Source organism: Athalia rosae, chromosome 2, assembly GCF_917208135.1.
Source record: "Athalia rosae chromosome 2, iyAthRosa1.1, whole genome shotgun sequence".
Taxonomy (NCBI): Eukaryota; Metazoa; Arthropoda; class Insecta; order Hymenoptera; family Athaliidae; genus Athalia; species Athalia rosae.
Window position 1 is genome coordinate 25,215,629 of NC_064027.1, and position 19,938 is coordinate 25,235,566.

Genomic DNA, 19,938 nt, shown 5'->3' on the forward strand with positions numbered 1-19,938 from the left:
TCCAGGAGCTTTTGTACAAACTGGTCAACGAGAACGGAACGTAATGCTGAATACTTTGAAAAATAATATTTTTTTTTAATCAATAATTCAGAGACATTCACGTAACAGACCGTAATCGTTCGTAAATTCAATATTTCACCTTACCCTAAGAATAATTCACATGATAAATAAATAAATAAATAAATATCTTTGTTTGGATTTGCTTAATTTGGCACTTAAATTCTTACGAGGCACAATGGTCAATATATGTATAGTAGGGAGTAACTTAATTAACGATGTCTGTTCTTATAACCATTTCAATTGAATATCAGATCCTTGTAGTTATGCAACAAGTAATAGTTCGTTACTCTGGAGCAGGTGGTTGTTCGAACAACGGTCGTTCTATCGGCACGTTCAAAGTTTGCCTTAACAATTTCGTAGTACCTGCCATCACTGAAATCGATAGATATATTGAACAATTATCTTATAGGGATTTCTGATCACTGAAATTTAGCTACTCACCTCAGTACCAAGCATCTGAGCTTTATGCATTTTACGCGTAAAATGTCAATCGCCTTTTGACTTTTATCGGAAAATCGTAGATTTTCTGGATCCCATCTCAATTCCAGGCGTTCAAGATTTGGACAGTTATTTGCTATTCCGTCCATCAACTGATCCACGTGAATGTTGACCCCCAATCGTTCTTGCGTACCCATCACGACGATTCTGGAATACGAATACACGTAAATCAGTCATGTCGCGTTTGCGTAATTAGGCGTTTGCGAGGTGAACGATCGACTCGATTTCATGACTCTTACTTTCTGATATGATGGATGAAAATGTGATTTGAATTGCGAGTGACACACAATTAATCTGAATATCAATGACGTCAAACGTCTGTATCGAATCTCTGGATAAGATAACGCTTTGGTGGAAGAAAAAAGTTGGATCGAATAAGAGAGGGTTTGGACACGTACTTTGTGTTTGTCAAAATTGGTAGAATGCTTTGCCATAGCTGATCAGTGATGTGAGGCATTCCGGAGAGTGCAACACCCCATAGTTGATGACCGTGTCGAGACAAAAATTTGTGTAAACCATCGTCGGTAAGATTGTCAGAACTATCGAGATTCAACGCTATTAAATTTCGCGGATTCCCAGCCTCCGTCCATGCTTTTAATACGCTGTCATTAAAACCGTTCAATTGTCCAGCACTGAGGAATCTGAGTCCAGGTATTCGAGTTAGCATGTCGATTAAACACTCTGTTGTTAAATCGGTCGCCGTTACGTCGAGTTCTTGAATACTCGACTTTTCCCATTCCACCTGCATCACGTACTCACTTTGCAAGTCTGAAATTTGTACACATAGGTTTGCCAATTAAAGTTCGGAAATAGTTTTCCCGTATAATCGTAAAGTTTGCTCACTAGTTCCTTGCATGAGAAGACAAGTCAACCTTCTGCTCCTCTGGAAAAGGGTCTTCATGGTGGATCCGGTTACTTTCGAGCAGAAATTTACCGCCAGACATTCGAGTTGGATGCAATTTGACGAAAACGCGTCTATGTGAGAGTCGTCGACAAAGTTGATACCGTACAAATTTATCACTCTCAGATTTGGTGTGGCTGATTTTAATTTGTGTACATTTATTACTTCGTATATCTCCTCTTCTTCTTCTTCCACCTTTTCGTACGTCCCTGAAATCGAATTCAAATTCATTCAACGATCGAACAGAAAACAAACTTCTCGCATGTACCTATCAAATGAAGAATTTCCAATCCGTTGATGAAGTTATAAATTTTCCTCATGAAACCTTCCATGAATATGACCTCGGAGAGGCATATGCACATGTATTTCAACTTGGTCGGAAAAGCTTGCATCTCGGAAAAGTCGTGAAGTTGCATGGCCGTCGAAAAATCGAGTAGCATGTGCGTTAAATTCGGACATTTGTTGGCCAATTCGTGCAGCACTGTGTGAGTAATCAGCTCGATTGGAAGCTCTATGTATCTCAGGGATGGTCCGAATCGTACGCTGATAAAAACGAATGCATCGACTTATTATTTTTTTTGTCCGTTACCTCGGATCATAAAGGACGCATCACCCCGAGATCCGCAGACTTTGGTAAATGTTTATTTCAAGGCACACGGGTTTTTAATCATTCGTTTCTAAAATTGTTCGATTCTATTTTAACACACAATTCAATTGAGAGTCACTCAAAGCGTCTGCGCGTCGTCTTATCTTCAAAATGAAATCTGGCTAGGATTTCTATTCGGTGTATGATATAAGAAATTAGACACTTGAAAATATAAATCGATCGTACATCGATCCCGATCCGTTGAAAGATCATTGGATGATCAGTCAGTAGTTTATTAGTGCATGCAGTTACTATGGTATCTAAATTTGACGCTCAGTTTTCATACCTAATCAAGTTCAGAAGACTTTCTAAAGATCCAACATGTAGTCCGCTGACCTCCGGTCTCAGGGAGACATGTTTCCAGAGTCTTGTGTCGTAAGCTATTTGACGCCATCTTTTACAAACTCTTGCCACCCTGCAAATCTCTCTATGAGACAAGTAGCAGAAGATGTTGAGAATTACCTTATCCGGTAGTTTTTCGATGGTCTGTAGAGAATGTAAACCGATCAATGAATTATCTAGCAGTTCAATTATTCTTTCGCACTGGTGAGTAATTTTTTTTTCTGTCGGCTTTTTTTGCCCATCGAATGTGCTTTGTATTTTTCAAACTGCCACGAGTGATCGATGAAAAAATTCTCGACAAAATACTTGTAAAATAATCGCACTTACAGTGCTGGCAAACCGACTTTTGATCACGCCTCCTTCGGAAACATACATCTGGGATGTTTCCAGGGCGATTTGCCCCCATACATCGACACCTCCCAAATCCATTTCTGTTCAATAAAAAGTATTCTCTTGCACGGTTTCGGAATGAAACTCGATGAACGACGATAAAAAAATACGAACTTCACGATCGAAAATTGTCTCAGTTCGTATCTAAAAAATCAAACATAACGAACGAAGAAAAAAAAAAAAACAAACAAAAATGATAAGAAAACACGCGACCTCGCCCAATAAACTTTCACTATTCCCGGTGTTCACTTATATGCACCTCGCTTATAACTACAACACGCGGGAAGAATAGAAGTCAGTGCAGTATTTGCAGGAATCCAACAAGTTCAGTGGATAATAGGATTACGCGTGCGCGAGGACGCCTAAATATACTCCGAGACTTGGAGACTAAACTTAAAATTAAATCGCCGACGACCAACGGCAGAAACAGACGGACATTGCTTTTACAACAGCTATACCATTATAATTAATACATCGCTATCAATTATCGCGTAGCTATATAATGCGAACTGATCGAAGTACATGTGCACGATGTCATGTTATTACCGCTGCACTATAGGATTCGCTTGGAAGACAAAGCTCGTATTTTCCTGTATCTACTGCTTTCCATTTGCACGTGGATTTGACGCTTCGAAGAAGAAGCCAAATCAGTGCAAAGCACAACCCGGAGCTTATTGCGGGGGACCGATGTCGTGACCACAAACACAAAAGTTATGAAAATCATTTCCCTTCACTATCCACGGGTCAAGCTCGACGTTTTGTACAAATTACTCGTCTCTCAAAGCCTTTTTCATCCCATCGGGAATCTGATTTCATCCCAGCTCTGCGCTCCAATGTAGTTCACGGCTTCGAGGCTAAAGAAACGTTCGAAATAATTTTCAAATTCAAAAACTATTCGAATTTTCAATTATTTTTCGTATTGCCGAGTGGACAAGATAAACCGTTAATCATAAGCACAGATGAAAACCTGAAGTTGATGATGACTCGCGGTAACAATTTACTGGCACCCACGCGCACAATTATTCTGTGGTCTGCACGGACTCAAAAACGACAATTTTAATTCAGAGAATCTGCAAATTCTTAGAACCTATTCAAATGTGAAAAATGATTTTTGAAATTTTCTTGTCATTTCGTGAGCCGATTCACCGGTGCATGTTATCTGTGCAGGTAGTTTTATTTCACTATACCGGAAAAAAGACAAATTCACGGAGGTGGGGTGGATTTGAAAGCAAAACAAAAAAAAAAGGAATTTAACTTTACCGTCACATTTCTTCTTCGGATACTGCTACGTAAATCGTCTCTGGATATAGCGCTAGTTGCGCTTTCGACGTTTAGCTGGGTCCAGGTGGTCATCGTTTAATTAATCGTGACGTTTCGATTGTTTTTTTTTTTTTTTTTTTTTTTTCAAGTCTTTTTCCGTCAATTTTCTTTAACAAACGTGATGAGATTCGATTTTATGGACAGATATGGGCGAGTCCGACACAGCCTGTTGCAGGGTAAGCAAAGTTGTTAAAAATAGACGAATAATTTTCACGTCGCGCGGGGTTTTTGTGATATTATCTGCAGTGATCATCACGTTTGAAACTATATTTTGAAAAAGTCTTATTTCATTATATCGTGATACTGTTCATTTCTACGACCCGTTCGAATTCCCTACAACAGTATAATCCCTTAGCTGAATTGATTGCTGATGATGTAGGTATATTAGGCATACGTCGAGACTGTTCGTTGGATGGCAAGTTGAAGCAAGCACATTCGACTGGGTACTGCTTTAATTAGTTATAAATAAAGGTAGGCAGGGGGCCAGAATGGGCAGCGACTATCGACATGTCTCTGCACTGCACATCGGTACATAAGTATACATATATTTGCCAGAGAAAATTACCGATGACTAACAGCTAAATAACAGCAATTATATCCTACAATTTTCCCTCGTATAATGCATTTCTGATGTTCGTACAATGTTTTTTTTTTTTTTTTTATACAGAACAACATAACGTCAGGTTTCTTGTATCGGTCGATCAGTATACGTTAGAATCTAGAAGCATATGTTTCAACGCTTTTGCAAAAATTGTCCATGTACCGAACTTTGATTGCAGCACGTGCCAAGTCGAAAGTTGATCGCGTGAATCGCCCGACATCGCGTGTATCGCGGATCGTTTTCATTCCTGTATTAATTCGGGATGCGATATTCTGGCGAAATCACTGTAAATACGAATGAAAAGTAAATAAAAACAAAATCAAATGGCACTCACTGTGTTGGGGCGTCTGACCCGTCGGACTTCACCTTCCCCTTCATCGTGGGTGTTTAATTGCTGAAGAGCTGCCTCGACGCTCAACGCGTTCCAATTTGACATTCTTCGCATATCCATTTCGAAGATTATGATGGAGAATGAGAAAATATAGGAAAACCGGAAACGAGACGAATGATTGATTAAAATTAACAAGGTGAAATGTTAAAAACCAAAAGAAAATAATCGGTGAAAAAAATGACGAGGAAATAATTTGGGGATGGGATTTTTGAGGTCCAAATTTTCCTGAGTCATTTCACGTCGGTATATTTCTCCCTGGGGGAGTTTCGTGCGTGGGTTTCAGGCGATAAATTATTCTTTGTAGATGAAAAACACTGGAGGCGAACACGTAGATTTGAATGAATTGTAAAAGAAATTACAACAAAAAAATTTATGTACATGTGTAATAAATGTTCACAAAATTAATACTTCAAACTTTACACGACGATGGATGACGCGCGGTAATATCGAACATCTCGGCATGTAATAATTTGCTCGATGTTCCTTCATTCTTAGTTTTCGAGTTTTTTTTTTTTTCTTTTCTTTTTAAATTATTTTATCGTTTAACAATTGAACTGTATAAAAATGAAAGATATGATCAGGGCACTGTAACGCAATTAAAATACTCTTACTCTGTCATCATCATGGCACCACAAAAGTTAAATGAATCGTAGCCTCTGGGTTCCAGAGCAAAAAAATGAAACTAAAATAAGCTTAAGTTTCGGAGCATCTCAAAATAGAACCACTTCTTAGCTGAAAGATGTAATATTCCATCAGCCATGTTGCTACGGCGGGATATTGTTAAAATTTGAATAATTTTAAGTATTTTTTTCAACTGGTAACGAAACTTCTTCTGTACATAGGTAATAATATTCCTATCTTTCAGATGATTATTAATTTTTGGCTACGAGCCAAGTACGTCAATCATGGAATAATGTACAAGTCTTAAGAAAATGTTGGTAAAAAATAGTGGGATTGTAAGTTATTACATTTATTTTTATTTTATATTTCTCTTTCAAGATATACATTGGGTGACGGAATCTCATGCTGGCAGAAAATTACATGTTTCTTGCCACTAAGACATCATTCTTCTAGTAACGGGGTCAACCCTCTAATTGGCAAGGATCCAGATGCAATTTTAATTAATTAAAAGCTGTCCCCTGCGATAGTTTGTCGGTTATGCAGCCGACTTGCAAAGCTCTGGAAAGTCACACGGTTAACCAGTAGATGGCAGTCGAATGGTTTATGCGCTTTTCATTTGGGATGACCGTCAAAATTCTGGTGTATTTTCAACGGATGAGTAATAAGTAGCTCCGCATCGATTTCGACGCTGTGCTAAAAACAAAAAACAAATTATAATTTCATTCACACAGCCGATATTAATTACCGACTCGAAGACTGCGCAAAATGGCGGATAAGAACACACCGGCAACATGAATTGAAACTTGATGATTCTTTTCTTTCAATTGATCTCTCAGAGATTATTTCTAGGAACCACATTATGAGGATGAAAAATGCCTATTGATCGCAGCTTAACAAATACAATCGTTACCTTCTCAGTTTAGACATGGTACATTGAGATTTTATTGATCCATTACTTGAGGTTCCCAGGTAGTGCTGTTGTCACTAAGCGCAGGATATGATCCTGGACAATCACGAGGAGACTAAATTTGAATTGCGCAATGTGAATCACCTGGCAATAGATTCCGAAGAATTTCTTTGCTCTTTGTGGTTGAGTAATTCATGGAATTCTAATTCCATGCATTCGATATTACTTCGACAGGATATCCATTGTGGAATGAAATCCCGAAAAGTTTCAAAGGACAATTCGTATAGAATTTTATATGAGGTAAACCAAGAGGGTTGATACAGGGTTTGTAAATCGTTGTTTTAAACTATATCGTCGGGTAAGCAAGCAGCGCCATCATCGATTCGAACGTCATTTTTGAAGAGAACTTGCCCCCACTGTTTCCGACGTATAAAAGGCAAAGGACGGCCATGTTGGATATTATTCGTTGGTGAAAACTCGCGGGCAACAGAGGTGGGAGCATAACGAAGATAAATTTGAAACGTAATTAGCAATCTGACCGGCACGCGGTCACCATTTGATAACAATCTCGCTCCAAAGCGGGATGAACCAATAGAGATAATTCAATCTAAATCAGCAGCCTAACTTCAGCTGTCCGTACTCAGACCTCAGTGTAGGCTAGTCGGTCGCTGATAGTTATCAACGTGGTTCTCCACCTAGTTCTTTCACAAATGTTATACACATGTAATCTAATGTTATAACCGAAAGGATTGAGGGAACTTGCGTAGCCAGCTATCAAACACATTCATTTGTGCTCGACGTACTGACGAAAGAACCAAAATTAAAAATAGAACGTGAATAAAATAACGATAACATTGCTATTCTTACATCGTCTCAACTGACGCCGAAGAGCCATTCATTAGTCGGTGATAAAGAGCGTAAATAACCAGTGAAATTTTGACAGTGAAGTACACAGTGGATAATATCTTAAATATATTGTCTCTGTTTCGGTAAAGTATTCAAATTCGGAGTCGAGATCGATGAACGACATCAGTGGAGAGGACGTCTTCCGTTGTTTGCATCAACAAGAGATTACAGCCATCGCATTGATGGCGAAGGACGAAAGTTGAAATTGCTGTCACGATTAGTCAAAAATAATTATTGGTATCCGAACACCAGACCTTGAAAAGCAGTTTATGATAAAATCGGGAGAATTTGGATTACTTATACATGATCGAAAGTCAACGATTCCACTGTTGAGCTCTGCTAATGCGAGCGTTAAAACATCCGACATCCTGTTAAACTACACATTCAAAGCTAGTTAAGGCCATTGAAATAAATTAAGTCTATTAAGCTATTAAAAAATAAAATTATGGCAACTTATTCTTTGTGAAAAGGGTTATTGGCCGAAACAAAAGAATAACAATAATTCAAGGAACAACATATTGTTAGAGGAGATCAACGACATCAGACAAGTGTATAGAGAAAAAAATATACCTACGCAGGAGATTTAAGAACGAAAACAAGCTGACAAAAAAAGGGAGGCGATCAAAGCAACGATGGAGGGAAACCTGGCAACTATGTGCGAGGAGAATTGTACCAACGTGGGGATTCTGTATGATCTAGTGTCGGACGAAATCTGGGCACCATGGAATGCAGCCCTAAACTATTTCGAATACCAGCCATGGTTCTTCTCCCTTCTTGGAAGTCTCATGGTCGGACTTTCCGGTGTTTTTCCACTACTCATCATCCCGATTGACCAGGGTGTCAACTTGAAACATGGAGGTGAGCAGTTCGCATTCAGAAATCTGAAAAACCACCCTATCCAAAACAAACCATTCCGACACGTGTATCGAGAATCACGCAGAAACAACTTTCTGTTTCATTTTTCAACTCCGTCACCGCGTTGCTCGGTGTGTATTGTCTCTTGGAGTCCAGACGTTCTAATTTTTTATTGTGCAATGCCCACTCGTGGTATATGTTAGCATTAATTTGTATAATGGTAAGGAAAAGATCACTACGCAACTACTTTTAATTCTTATACTGGACGTTCAGTAAAGAAAAAAAAGGCTTTAGATAAAACATGTAAGTTACTTCTTCGTGCCAGATGGTATCAGCACGTGTTATAATTGATAATTCTGATGTCTTTCAATCCTGAACAATTGGGAAAGGAATAAATAACCGAGAAGACATACCGGTTTTTTGAGGACTATCGACCCTACATGTTCAACCTTGGATATTATATGATCAAACCTAGAGACCGGTTATGTAAGAATCCGGTTGACGACCTCTCCCCGTGCCTCTCTATCGGCGTTATGAGGAATTGAAATCTTATAAATCGTTTACACAGTTACAGCTGTACAGTCAATGCTGAACGGACTTTGTAAGCGTGACACAATTAGATAGAAAAAAAAAAAAAAATGCATCACCACGAACAATGCGTCAAAATGGCAAACACAACCGTGCACAACAACTTTGACCCCTGAGCTTGGAACCTGAGTCAAATATTTGAATTGTTCGAAGCATACGAATCGATATCGTCAGTATCGATTGTGCTAGCTGATCAATTAGGCCAATGCATTTGTTACGTTCGATGACAACCGTCTGATACTCGTGCAGACTGTAGGAAAAATAGACAGATAAACGAAACAGCTTGGCTCTAATGATGATGCTTCGGAGAACATGTGATCTCTTCAACGCGATGCGCAACAGTATCTATGTGTCAGCAACTCACTGATCATACCAACAGTTGCTACTTTTTTTTCCTTCTCCGTTATTCATTTTTAGTTTTCCAGTTTTTCCACGGTAGTTTCTGTTTCGGAATTTTTTCGAAATGAAACGACCGTTTCACCTCGAGGATCACTCTGTAATAATGCAAAAACCGGAACACTGCAGCGTAGAATAATTTGGCGCAGAGACCAAAAACAGATGACATTTCTGGTTAACACGATTATGGCCGGTCGACAACTAAATATGACGTCACCGACTCATCCGTACAAGTTATAATAGCGACAACATTGAACAAAGAACATTCCTCCCATCTACATTGATCGTTATCCGAAGGACTTGGGATATTACGACAATGAGGAACATATGAGAAATTCATCGGGAATTTTTAGAATCGATTTTGTTTGTGGTATGTCTACCACATCAAACGGGCCTAATGAACATGGCGTCTCAACTGGGATTTACTTTCATTTCAGATAACAATGTGGGCAGAAGTGCGTAAAGATTAGCTCGGTAGCAAAGTACAGTAGCTCGTGTTTCCGTCGCCGTCTTCTATGGTCATTGAAATCTACGTCATATTTGTTGCGGCTAAATTACCTTCTTCTTAAGCCGAAGGGATCATGCCCTTGGTGAAAAAACAATTTGTATACGGACATCTTGATTCTTTTCACTGGGAAATTAATCAGCGTCATTGGCCACGGGTTGATAATGACTATGAAGATAAATACGAAGTGCGATATGAATATATATCTATGTAGTATACATAAAACATTATTATAGCTTGTGGATACTACAATAAGTTCATATAACATTCTCTACCTATAATTCAATCCACTTTTATAAACGAGTGTTTATTACAGCCTATTTAAACATTTCTAATCAGCCAGACATCGTGATCCTTGACCTCAAATATCGATTATGGAATCTAGATCACAGTGCCAACTGTATATAAAAGCTAATACGCGATCGACGGAATATGTCGATGATGTATTCAATGATTTTTTTTTCCGAAACATCAATCGCCGGATCTATTGGAGTGCCCAATATCTCGGAGGGGGGCTTAAAATATGAGATTCTGACGAAAATTTCTTGCGAGATAATCTGATCTGGTATGCAGAAACTGTGAAGCGAAACATCCGCGTGCCGCGGCTACCAAACGAATCGATGATGACCCAAGGCCAATGAGTTGAAGTGTAACGAAAAACAGGCGCGAAGGTCAGATCTGTTGAGTTGAAATTTAAAAGAGGTCGAGGTTAACCGTTGAGATGTGTGGATTGCAACAAAATGCAAAATAACAAGGAAGTGGTCTCTTTTTTTTCTTTACACGTGGGTATACTGGTTCGGAATGTGAACAGTCGTTCGCTGATTTGAAAACTCCTCTCGTACGTTATTTCATCGTCGGTACGTAGTTCATAAGAGCCATGATCCCTGGAATATAAAATGGAATGAGAAATACCAGTGCGGTGTTGGTCACTAGTCAGCTAGAGTAACCTAGGGTCCTCAGAAAATCGCGCGCAATTCATAGAAAAAATAATAAAGTAGATAGTTTACAATAAAACTGAATCGATATCGCCTCGCGTATACACTAACATTGTCTAGGAAAAAAATGAACATTTGATATTATATAAGCATAGAACTTGTAGCGACTTTACAGTGTCCTTTGTTTCTCGAAGAATATAATACTTGCAACATATAGTGCATGCATACATATATTTATGGTATTTTTTAATCATTTCACGTGATATGTTCGAACGTCATATTTGATAGTGCCTCACATATTACTGTACGAACAATTTAATTATCATGAGTTAGAGCCCACACTGCGGACCCGGCACGTTTAAAAAAGATAACAATTAAGCAGATATACTCTGCAGACATGTTTTTTCATTTGTATACTTTGTATCACTTCCATCATTATTTTGTTGATTAATAGCAACAAAATTTGCAATTAAACTCGCGGACTCGGATGATAGTGTACGCTGGTGATAATCGATCTATTAAAAATGTACATCCGATGATGGGATTTTCGAGTGTAGATCTTTCCGATGGTCTGGTCATTCGCATGAATTGCAATCTCTCTATGGCTCTCGCGAATTATAGAAGTGCAAATTGAATGTCTGTGAAATCCTTAGAGCTTTAATCAATTTTCCCTATCATCGCATAACTGTCGACTTGCATTTGTTGCAGATAACAGTTTATTGCGCGTCGTAACTCTCATTCCGGGAAAGAACCTTCATTATACAGTAACAGTTGTTATCATCTATCGGACATTATTCATTCTGCATCGCGTGGCCATTGTTAAAAATCACGTGTCAGCATATAATTGTAATCGTATTATGTTTTGAGCCGAACGAAATTAAAACCAAATGTTGAAAAACAGAATGTGATGATGTTCGGTCATGTTTGCCACTCTTTTATCACGTGGAGTTGATAAAAAAAAAAAAAAAAACATCCATTTCTGCGCACTCGAATGTATCGATGCACCCAGACGAGATGAGCAGAAAGGTGAAATCTGATATAAGATAGAAGCGAAAGTAGCACTACACGTAGCGCATCGCTTGTTGAATCTTTGAATTTTCTCTTACAATTTATCTCGACATGTTTATTTGCTATTCACGTGTCATTATCGAGGAAATTTCTTCTTCGCGTGTACGGTGAAATGAATAATACATCTCGAAGGCCGGTTATGGTAATCGGTTGTTCAATGATGCAATATTTAATAATTTTACATGTACCATAAAGTTTTATTACGAGAGTAATAAGATTATGTATCAACGAATTTGCGATGATACCTGCCGATGCTTTATTATTACTATCAAAATTTTTTTTTTATTCCCCTACGTCACGAGTACATTAATTCAATGAACACGATCACATACGCAGAATCGGCAAGTGAATCAAAAACTAAATGCTAAGATGGCCAACACAATATGCAAAACACGCTCTTGTATAAACAGCGCAGAAAATTCTTTGCTTGGCATTCCTGCAGCCGGATGTAGTTGTCCCTGCAGTTTGTCCGCAGCTTGAATTTATCCAGGCGGGCCAGACATTGAAAATATTCATACCGTAAGATCAGCGTTCAAATTTTTAACATTTTTCCTATTTACGTTCGCAAGCATTATTTAGTGAAGTATTATGATACGTATCAAGTGAAAACTTTGTCGTCGAAATGATGAACATAAAAGTTAAATAAATTGGTAACGAAAGGAGGGCTCATTCTGTACAAAAATATCATCGAATTTACATTCTACAATGGTTGTACACGAGCTTTATAGCCGCTCGGATTCTCCAGAAGGCATTCTACTGCAAACTGATCGCACTTTCTGTCTTATCTCGGGCTTGCAGGATATTCTCATAGGTGATTGAGTTGAATTAAACGATCGTTTGAAGTGTTGAATCGTGAAATAAATCACATATTTGATCGAATATAGCGATATCACGAAATTGAAAGTCGTACGCGCGGTGCTGATAATACGAACATAATATTTCACGTGCCTTTTTCAAGTAGACGATTCTTACGCGCTGATGATCACTTCTATTGTGTCGCTCGATTTTGTAAAATTTTATTTCGGAGAATCGCCATATCTGCTACCTGTAAAATGTAGACGAGGACTTTGTTGTCGCTTATTATCAGCTCCTCAAGATAAAGATTCAGACGACAAAGTAATAAAATTGATTTGTCGAATATCTATATACTTAATTATTATATCAGTTCGGAAGTTAGATCAGATGGATTAAAATTTGTTCCATGAACAGATTGATTTTAATGGTTGTAAGAGAATCCAAAACTTTGTTTTTCAGCAACGATTCTATTTGGAATGTTTATACGAAAGGTCGATCGATCACCGATCGGTGTTAGATCATATATAGAAGCGGTATAGGTATACGCGTGATACAATATATTCAAGCAACGATTAGTCTTGTTTCTCGATCGATTATGATCAGCCATGCTCCACATAATAGTATCAGGAGTCAGTATTAGAATGGCGTGAGATCTGACGATATTTTTTCATTCAGGTTTTTTTTTCATCGCTCGAACTTCTCCTTCACGTTATATTATATTTATCCGTCTCGCGTCATCGACTATAGTTGAGAGAATTGTAGTTATGATTCTAATATAGATATGAAAGAGATTAGGTCACGCGTAACACCTCTAATTTCATGTGTGAATTTATTTTGAGGGACCTCGAAACAAGAACAAATATTATTGAGATTTTTCTAGTGTAGTATAACCCGGAAAAATTCAATGTTATAGCCTTGGAAAAAGTAGCGAAATTGCTCCGAATATTTGAATCCTTTCACTATACAATGCAGATCAACAATAATTGACCATTGATTAAGTTTTAACGATTTTGTATTTCTGAGTAAGTTCTAAGTGGAGAAACATCAGACTTTTCTTGCTTCACCGGTGCGAATTCCCTCGTGAAATCATTGCACAAAAATGTACAATTCTCAGAGGTGTCCAAAATCTTTCAGAAATCAAGTATAATTGAATTATGTAATGGTGTATGAAGTAAAAAGTGGTCGTTCATAATATGTATACAATTTCAATGGCCAGACCTATACTTTCTCTTACAAGTGAAATTCGGGCGGTTCACATTACGCTCAATCCAATAGCCTGTACAGAAAATTCCAGGGCAGATTAATCTATCATTTCAAAACCCGCATACCATGTCGTAAATGCGGAGAGATGTCATGCGTAAAGCATTTCATACAATGTATGTAATATATGTATGTATATGAATATAGAAGTGATATTGAATGTGGGCCATGAAGAAGAGGCGATAAAACAATATAAGAATGAACGATGACAAACTATCGACTTAAAAATTTTCACTGTAATTTACCGGTGTCTCTAATGAAATTTTTGATTCTTGTTTTTCAGAGAGTGCCGGTACGCTCAATGTGCTACTGAGTTTTGCGGTCGGAGGACTTCTAGGTGACGTATTTTTGCACCTTCTGCCAGAAGCGTGGGCCAACAAAGCACTGAATCAAGGTACGCCCACTTTATTCGATTCGAGTATTGACATAAGACGAAATGAACAAAAAGGTCTCGATTCGAGTATATATTTTAATAGCTGGGTAGACAAACTGACGATGCGCGAGACAATCGGTGTTTTTAGATATCGTTATGAAATTGCTGGCGGTTTGGCACTTACTTGCCTTTGGTGTAACTTTTGTTTTTTCATTTTTAACTCGTAAGACGGCCTACCTGTGCAGGGATTTGCACAATGTGAATTTCACGCTTCGCAGAACGCTTGGATTAAACGTAGGAATTCAGCTCCTGCCATTCGGCGTAATGTCTATACTCAAAACTGGTAATAGCTGATTCTCATGCAATCTCCGCGGTCATTTTATTCACACATACAAAATCTCTCACCATCCTACGTATGTTCTAGCAACGTTTAACTACGTTAAGATTCAATCGGCACGGTGAAATTGCCAATTTAAATATGCTGATGGACGCACAATAGAGTTTAGAAGACGTCATTGAGCTATTTCAGCGAGATTCGCTCGGAAATATCTAACTCCTTAAGCTCGTTAAAGATGGGCGAATCTTACGCGAATTTTCCTCGCGTCTCAGCAGTTGAAGACAAAAAAGAATTTTTTAACATTGTTACCGCATAATATAATCTCGTTGCTACGCGGTTTTTTGCATTAGACTCTCAAGTTGAGAATAACAAACATCTGTTTACGCTTCTTCATTCCAAAGTCTGATATTCATCACCTTTTTTATTGATTGAAGGGTCAGAAGATGGTCACCCATCGATGGCGTGTGGTCTTTGGGTCTTGGCGGGATTCCTGGTATTCATTATCGCAGAAAAAATGTTCTGCGGTCTGGTACAGAACGACGAAGAAGAAAAAGATGAAATGGAAGACACGAGCGACAAGTCAACGGAAAATCGCGACACGCGATCGATACTGGAAGAGAAGAATCAGATGAAAATCAATACGGTACAGCAAGAGTTAATGTTGAACAATAATTTTCAAAAAGAATTGGAAAACAATAATTGCTTAATGCCAAACGGTAACGTGAAGAATGGCTGCGTGAGGAATGCTCATATCGTGAACGGTACACTGAAGAACATAACGCAGTTGACTGATGGTTGTTGCGAAATGTCAATTAACTGCAGAAACGGTTTCAAGATCAGAGAATCTAACGGTTTCATAAAAAACCAGACGCCGAGTTACGGCAACGACTTGAACGTGAAATCAGCAGTAGTAGCAAAACGAGAGTTGAACGGCGGTGCCAAAGTTGCCCTGCAACACCAGCCGAATGAAAAGAAAGAGAAAGCTAAACAGATTTCTGGATACCTTAATCTATTGGCTAATTCTATCGACAATTTTACACACGGTTTGGCCGTCGGTGGCGCATTTTTGGTATCATTCAGACTCGGGGCTTTGACAACCCTAGCGATTCTCGTACATGAAATTCCTCACGAAGTTGGAGATTTTGCTATTCTTTTGAGAAGCGGATTCAATAGGTGGGACGCCGCGAAGGCGCAGCTGCTTACAGCTGGAGGGGGATTGCTTGGTGCTCTAGTTGCTGTGCTATGCTCAGGGGGAGGTGTTGGTGAGTTTGTGATTTCTATTGAATATACACTTTAATTATTATTTTTCTGAGTATAATCCTCGACGCATTGTCAATACCTATATTTAGTTACCAGATTGAGCATTGTTCTCTGCATAGAATTGTAGGGATTAAGTGTGGTCGGGATAAGAGTATTCCTCGTATATTTAATACGTGCATAATCGATTTATTGTATTTACCGTTGCCCCCTTACAGAGGCAAGAACAAGTTGGATTTTACCGTTCACGGCGGGGGGCTTTCTTCACATCGGATTGGTAACAGTTTTACCTGAACTTCTCCAGGAAACAAACCCCAAGGAATCGTTAAAACAATTAGGAGCTCTCCTACTTGGTATTACGTTAATGGCGTTTCTGACCACGATATGCGATTGAATTTTCAATCACGAATTTCCAATGATTAATTAGCGAAAACAAAGGATCAAACTGATTTCCTGCATGGGCGTATCGCGCGGTGCGCTGACAGATGTATGATAGGATTTTTAAAAGAAAAAAAAGTGAATAACAATATTGACTGAGCGGACTTAGATAGTCCGTCGTAATTGGACTTAGAATTAACGGTTTGTTTTTTTTATTACATTTTTTTTTCCATTAACGGCATTCTGACGAATATGTTATTGAACTGGAATTCGTTGACGATTGATTGCCGACGACAAAACTATATGAAGGAACACGTGAGAAATGTATTTTTGGGATAGCATTTGAACCTGCAAAACAGATGATAAAGTGATGAAGTTGAATATTAGTTTGTTATTCTTACTCCGTTATAAATGTAATGAAAAAAAAAAAAAAAGGAAAGACTTGTACTGTTTAATTGTTTGTGTGGAACTCTACACTCTCTCCCCTCCAATTTCTGTAGACATATTTGTGCTCAATGAAACAAAGTGTAAGAAATTTCTCTTCTTCTAATATTGTGAGTTTATATTGTAACCAGTATTTGCCATAAATGAATACCTATACCTATGTAATAGTGCAAGTATAACAGAAAACATGAGAACATTGTAATACGTAAATCGTAAGAGTTTAAGCGCATAGGATATTGTATTGTATAAAATATATTAAGTTCCTGAAGTTAGAATCGGCGTGAAAGAGTTTGAGGTATCTTTGTATGAACCCTAAATGAAATGATTTTGGATCAAATTTCATTCAGTTTCGTCTAAGGGAAATACTGTATGTGATATTAACTGAGTAATAGTTTGAGAGTTGGGAAAAAGAAAACCAAAGTCATTCAATCCTTAATTCAATTCAAGATAATTTGATAATATATGATGGATTGTACTTAAAAGAGAAAATAACCAGCAACAACAAAAAATTGAAATTCTGTAATTTCTTTTCCTTCGACGGTATAATTACGAGTGCCTTTTTCCCCGATATGTAAATACGGTTCGATTTTCTAAGAATATTTTGTAACAAGCATACATAATTATGATTATAATTATAACCTGTTCAGAGATATACGATCGTCAGGATTTGTAAATAAAATATAATTGTATCTCGGTAAAAAAAACGAAGTTATTTTTTATTCAGCTTTATTTCATACAATGTAAGCTACACTTCCTCACTTATTATTGAATAAATATTCCGGTGTACTATAATGTAGGTTCCATAATTATCAGTCTTGAAAATTTGTATAATCACGTTTATGAACAAATAGTATAGTATTATAATTAAAATACACTTCATATTAATATATATTAATCTAACTTTTGAATTCTAAAGAGCAAAAAAGGAAACAAATATCTTATTAAAAATATACTTACCCGTATGAAAGTTCCAATACCTATAATCGACACTTCAAAGTTCGTCATGTGACACCGAAAACACCGTTTCTTTCAGTTTGTCAATAATTGTCAAAAGATGTCGAATAAAGTCGTCATCATGTGATTGTAATGGTGTATTCAAGCTATTGTAAAAGGCACTGACTTCGTCTAGAGCAGTTAGGATGTCAACTCGGTTATTTTGAAATTCGGATTTACAAATATTGCCGACTGTTAGGATGCATTCGTAAATCACTTCAAGTAAGTCGTGCTCATTAGTATCAATACTATTTTCAGTTCGTATTTCATTATCTATTGTTTTCACTAACAAAGTTACAAGGCGTGCGCAAATTTTATGTCTTATAATTTTCTCCTCAAATTCTACATCGGTGTATTCCGCCATATTTGATTCTCGATACTGTGATTCTTCAGATTCATCACTCAATTTTTGTCTTTCAAGTATCATGTCATTGATCAGATTTATTATACGTTTTTGGGAAGATACTGGTCCTTCTACCAGGAGCTCAGAGAATATTTCCAATCCACCGTGACGGAGAAATACTTTTTGCGCAACTGGATAATTACGTATCAGAGAACCCATCGCATATATACAGCGATCCATAACTTTTGGGTTTTGATGTTTTGTCAAAGTACGTAAAATTATGGGAACAAATTCCAATTCCAAGGCTACTTCCTTCACCTTAGGATTCGATTGTACAGCTGCCCCTAATACTCGAAGAGCCTCAATCTTGAGGTCTTCAATTGTCCCATTGAGGCATGGGTATATGACTTTTACCAGACTGAAAACAGATGAAGGAATGAATATTCCTTATCATAATAGAGATTGCTTCCAAGGCATCTCATGCGCTTACCCTTCAGACTTAGTGAATTCTAGCCCACTATCAATATCATGAACCAAGTACTCTAATTGACCTAATATATCGATGATACTTTTTAGCTCATCAGTGTCCAATGATCCAGAAGTAATCGCCTTTCTATGCTTACTGAATTGTTGAATAAATTCACGTATTAAATCAGCATCATTTGGTTTTTGGAATAACTTCATACTTTCGTAATCTGCCTTCAATTCATCAAGGCGCTTATGATAGCTTTGGAACCTCGTTTCCGAATTACGAATATTTGCATTCTATGAAATGAAAGAAAAAATGATTTTCCTCTCCATAGTAAACTATATCCTGCTTCATAAATGCACTACCTCAGTTTTCGAACCAAAGGTGACTTTGCTAGCCTTCATTTTTTTGATCTTATCTTTCAATTCTTTGGCAGATATTTTCACGATTTCATCATCTCCTTCAGGTGCTTTGTTGTCGGTATCTGATCCCTGGATAGTCTCAGGATGGATAGTCAGCGATTTGGTTGTTTCGTCATTCTTAGAATTTTTTTCTTCAGGTTCCAACAACTTAGCTTCGGTAATCCCAGTTTGAAAATTATGCCGTACATGCAGACCCTTCGGGATTGGTGTACCTGCGAAATAGCTATATAGGTATACCTTTAGCCTATTGTTGGAATAACCGCGATTCGTCGAACCCTTTAGTCGGACCCTCTAGAAGCCTCAACCCCGAAAAAAAATTCCAAATGAAGAACATAAAGTGCAAGGATATCAATCTTATAACTAAAATCTGTAAAGACGACGAGAAAAATGTAGCAAAATCTATATTTTGTAACTCGCAAGAATGAATCCAGCCATTTTGTGCCCTAACGTCATAAAACCACGTGTCTACTTGACTGACGTTGTAAATATAATATATGTAAAGAACGAGAAAAGTAGTCCCGATTTTTTCAACGCACCTTTTTCAACGGTCTTCCACTCCGTGGTGGGCACGAATACGGTTCTATTTTCAGAATCATTCTTTGAGCCCACCACAAAACTGAACAAAAAATAGGATACTATGGCAAATACTGCGAAATTACAACGCATTTTTAGGAGTACGTGTCGCTTATAGGTATCACAGTAGTGAAATAGAAGACTGATACTTCGAGAATGTATCAGTACTATGAAAAACGTAAGGCACTTGTAAGTCCTTCGATGACTAGTCGACAATTTTTGTACTACTTTTTTAACGTCAGACACTATCGTTCTCACTCTTTAATTGATTCTTTAACTATTCTACAGAATCTCTTCTTATTTATACAGTCGTTTTGCTGGAATCAGTTCCACGGATTAGCCACTAGGTGCACTTTGAGGACCA

General features: G+C 37.7%; 3 protein-coding genes and 1 long non-coding RNA gene across 6 annotated transcripts; 2 read left to right on the top strand and 2 right to left on the bottom strand.

Annotated features, from left to right (window-relative positions):
• Window positions 1–51: 51 nt before the first annotated feature.
• LOC105689151 (F-box/LRR-repeat protein 20) lies at window positions 52–5,843 on the bottom strand. 3 transcript variants are annotated; one of them, XM_012405964.3, is made up of 8 exons: window positions 5,761–5,843; window positions 5,093–5,195; window positions 2,392–2,591; window positions 1,728–2,002; window positions 1,402–1,668; window positions 957–1,326; window positions 502–705; window positions 52–432 (listed from the first exon to the last, which is right to left on the bottom strand). In XM_012405964.3, the coding sequence occupies exons 1-8, from the start codon at window positions 5,772–5,774 to the stop codon at window positions 297–299; spliced, it is 1,569 nt and encodes a 522-aa protein (XP_012261387.1). In that variant the 5' UTR covers window positions 5,775–5,843; the 3' UTR covers window positions 52–296. The 3 variants fall into 3 exon arrangements, with proteins under 3 accessions (XP_012261387.1, XP_012261389.1, XP_012261388.1); XM_012405966.3 differs by lacking the exons at window positions 5,093–5,195; window positions 5,761–5,843 and adding an exon at window positions 4,098–5,032; XM_012405965.3 differs by lacking the exons at window positions 5,093–5,195; window positions 5,761–5,843 and adding an exon at window positions 2,775–4,029.
• A 1,283-nt stretch (window positions 5,844–7,126) lies between these two features.
• LOC105689123 (zinc transporter ZIP13 homolog) lies at window positions 7,127–17,478 on the top strand. The gene is made up of 4 exons (XM_012405923.3): window positions 7,127–8,441; window positions 14,269–14,379; window positions 15,130–15,957; window positions 16,171–17,478. The coding sequence occupies exons 1-4, from the start codon at window positions 8,216–8,218 to the stop codon at window positions 16,344–16,346; spliced, it is 1,341 nt and encodes a 446-aa protein (XP_012261346.2). The 5' UTR covers window positions 7,127–8,215; the 3' UTR covers window positions 16,347–17,478.
• LOC125499959 lies at window positions 8,448–10,262 on the top strand. The gene is made up of 2 exons (XR_007277081.1): window positions 8,448–9,792; window positions 9,860–10,262. It is a non-coding gene; the product is annotated as an uncharacterized LOC125499959 (long non-coding RNA).
• A 118-nt stretch (window positions 17,479–17,596) lies between the features above and the next one.
• Window positions 17,597–19,877, bottom strand: LOC105689121 (nucleotide exchange factor Sil1). The gene is made up of 4 exons (XM_012405922.3): window positions 19,538–19,877; window positions 18,945–19,213; window positions 18,601–18,875; window positions 17,597–18,528 (listed from the first exon to the last, which is right to left on the bottom strand). The coding sequence occupies exons 1-4, from the start codon at window positions 19,665–19,667 to the stop codon at window positions 17,766–17,768; spliced, it is 1,437 nt and encodes a 478-aa protein (XP_012261345.2). The 5' UTR covers window positions 19,668–19,877; the 3' UTR covers window positions 17,597–17,765.
• Between the last annotated feature and the right edge of the window lie 61 nt (window positions 19,878–19,938).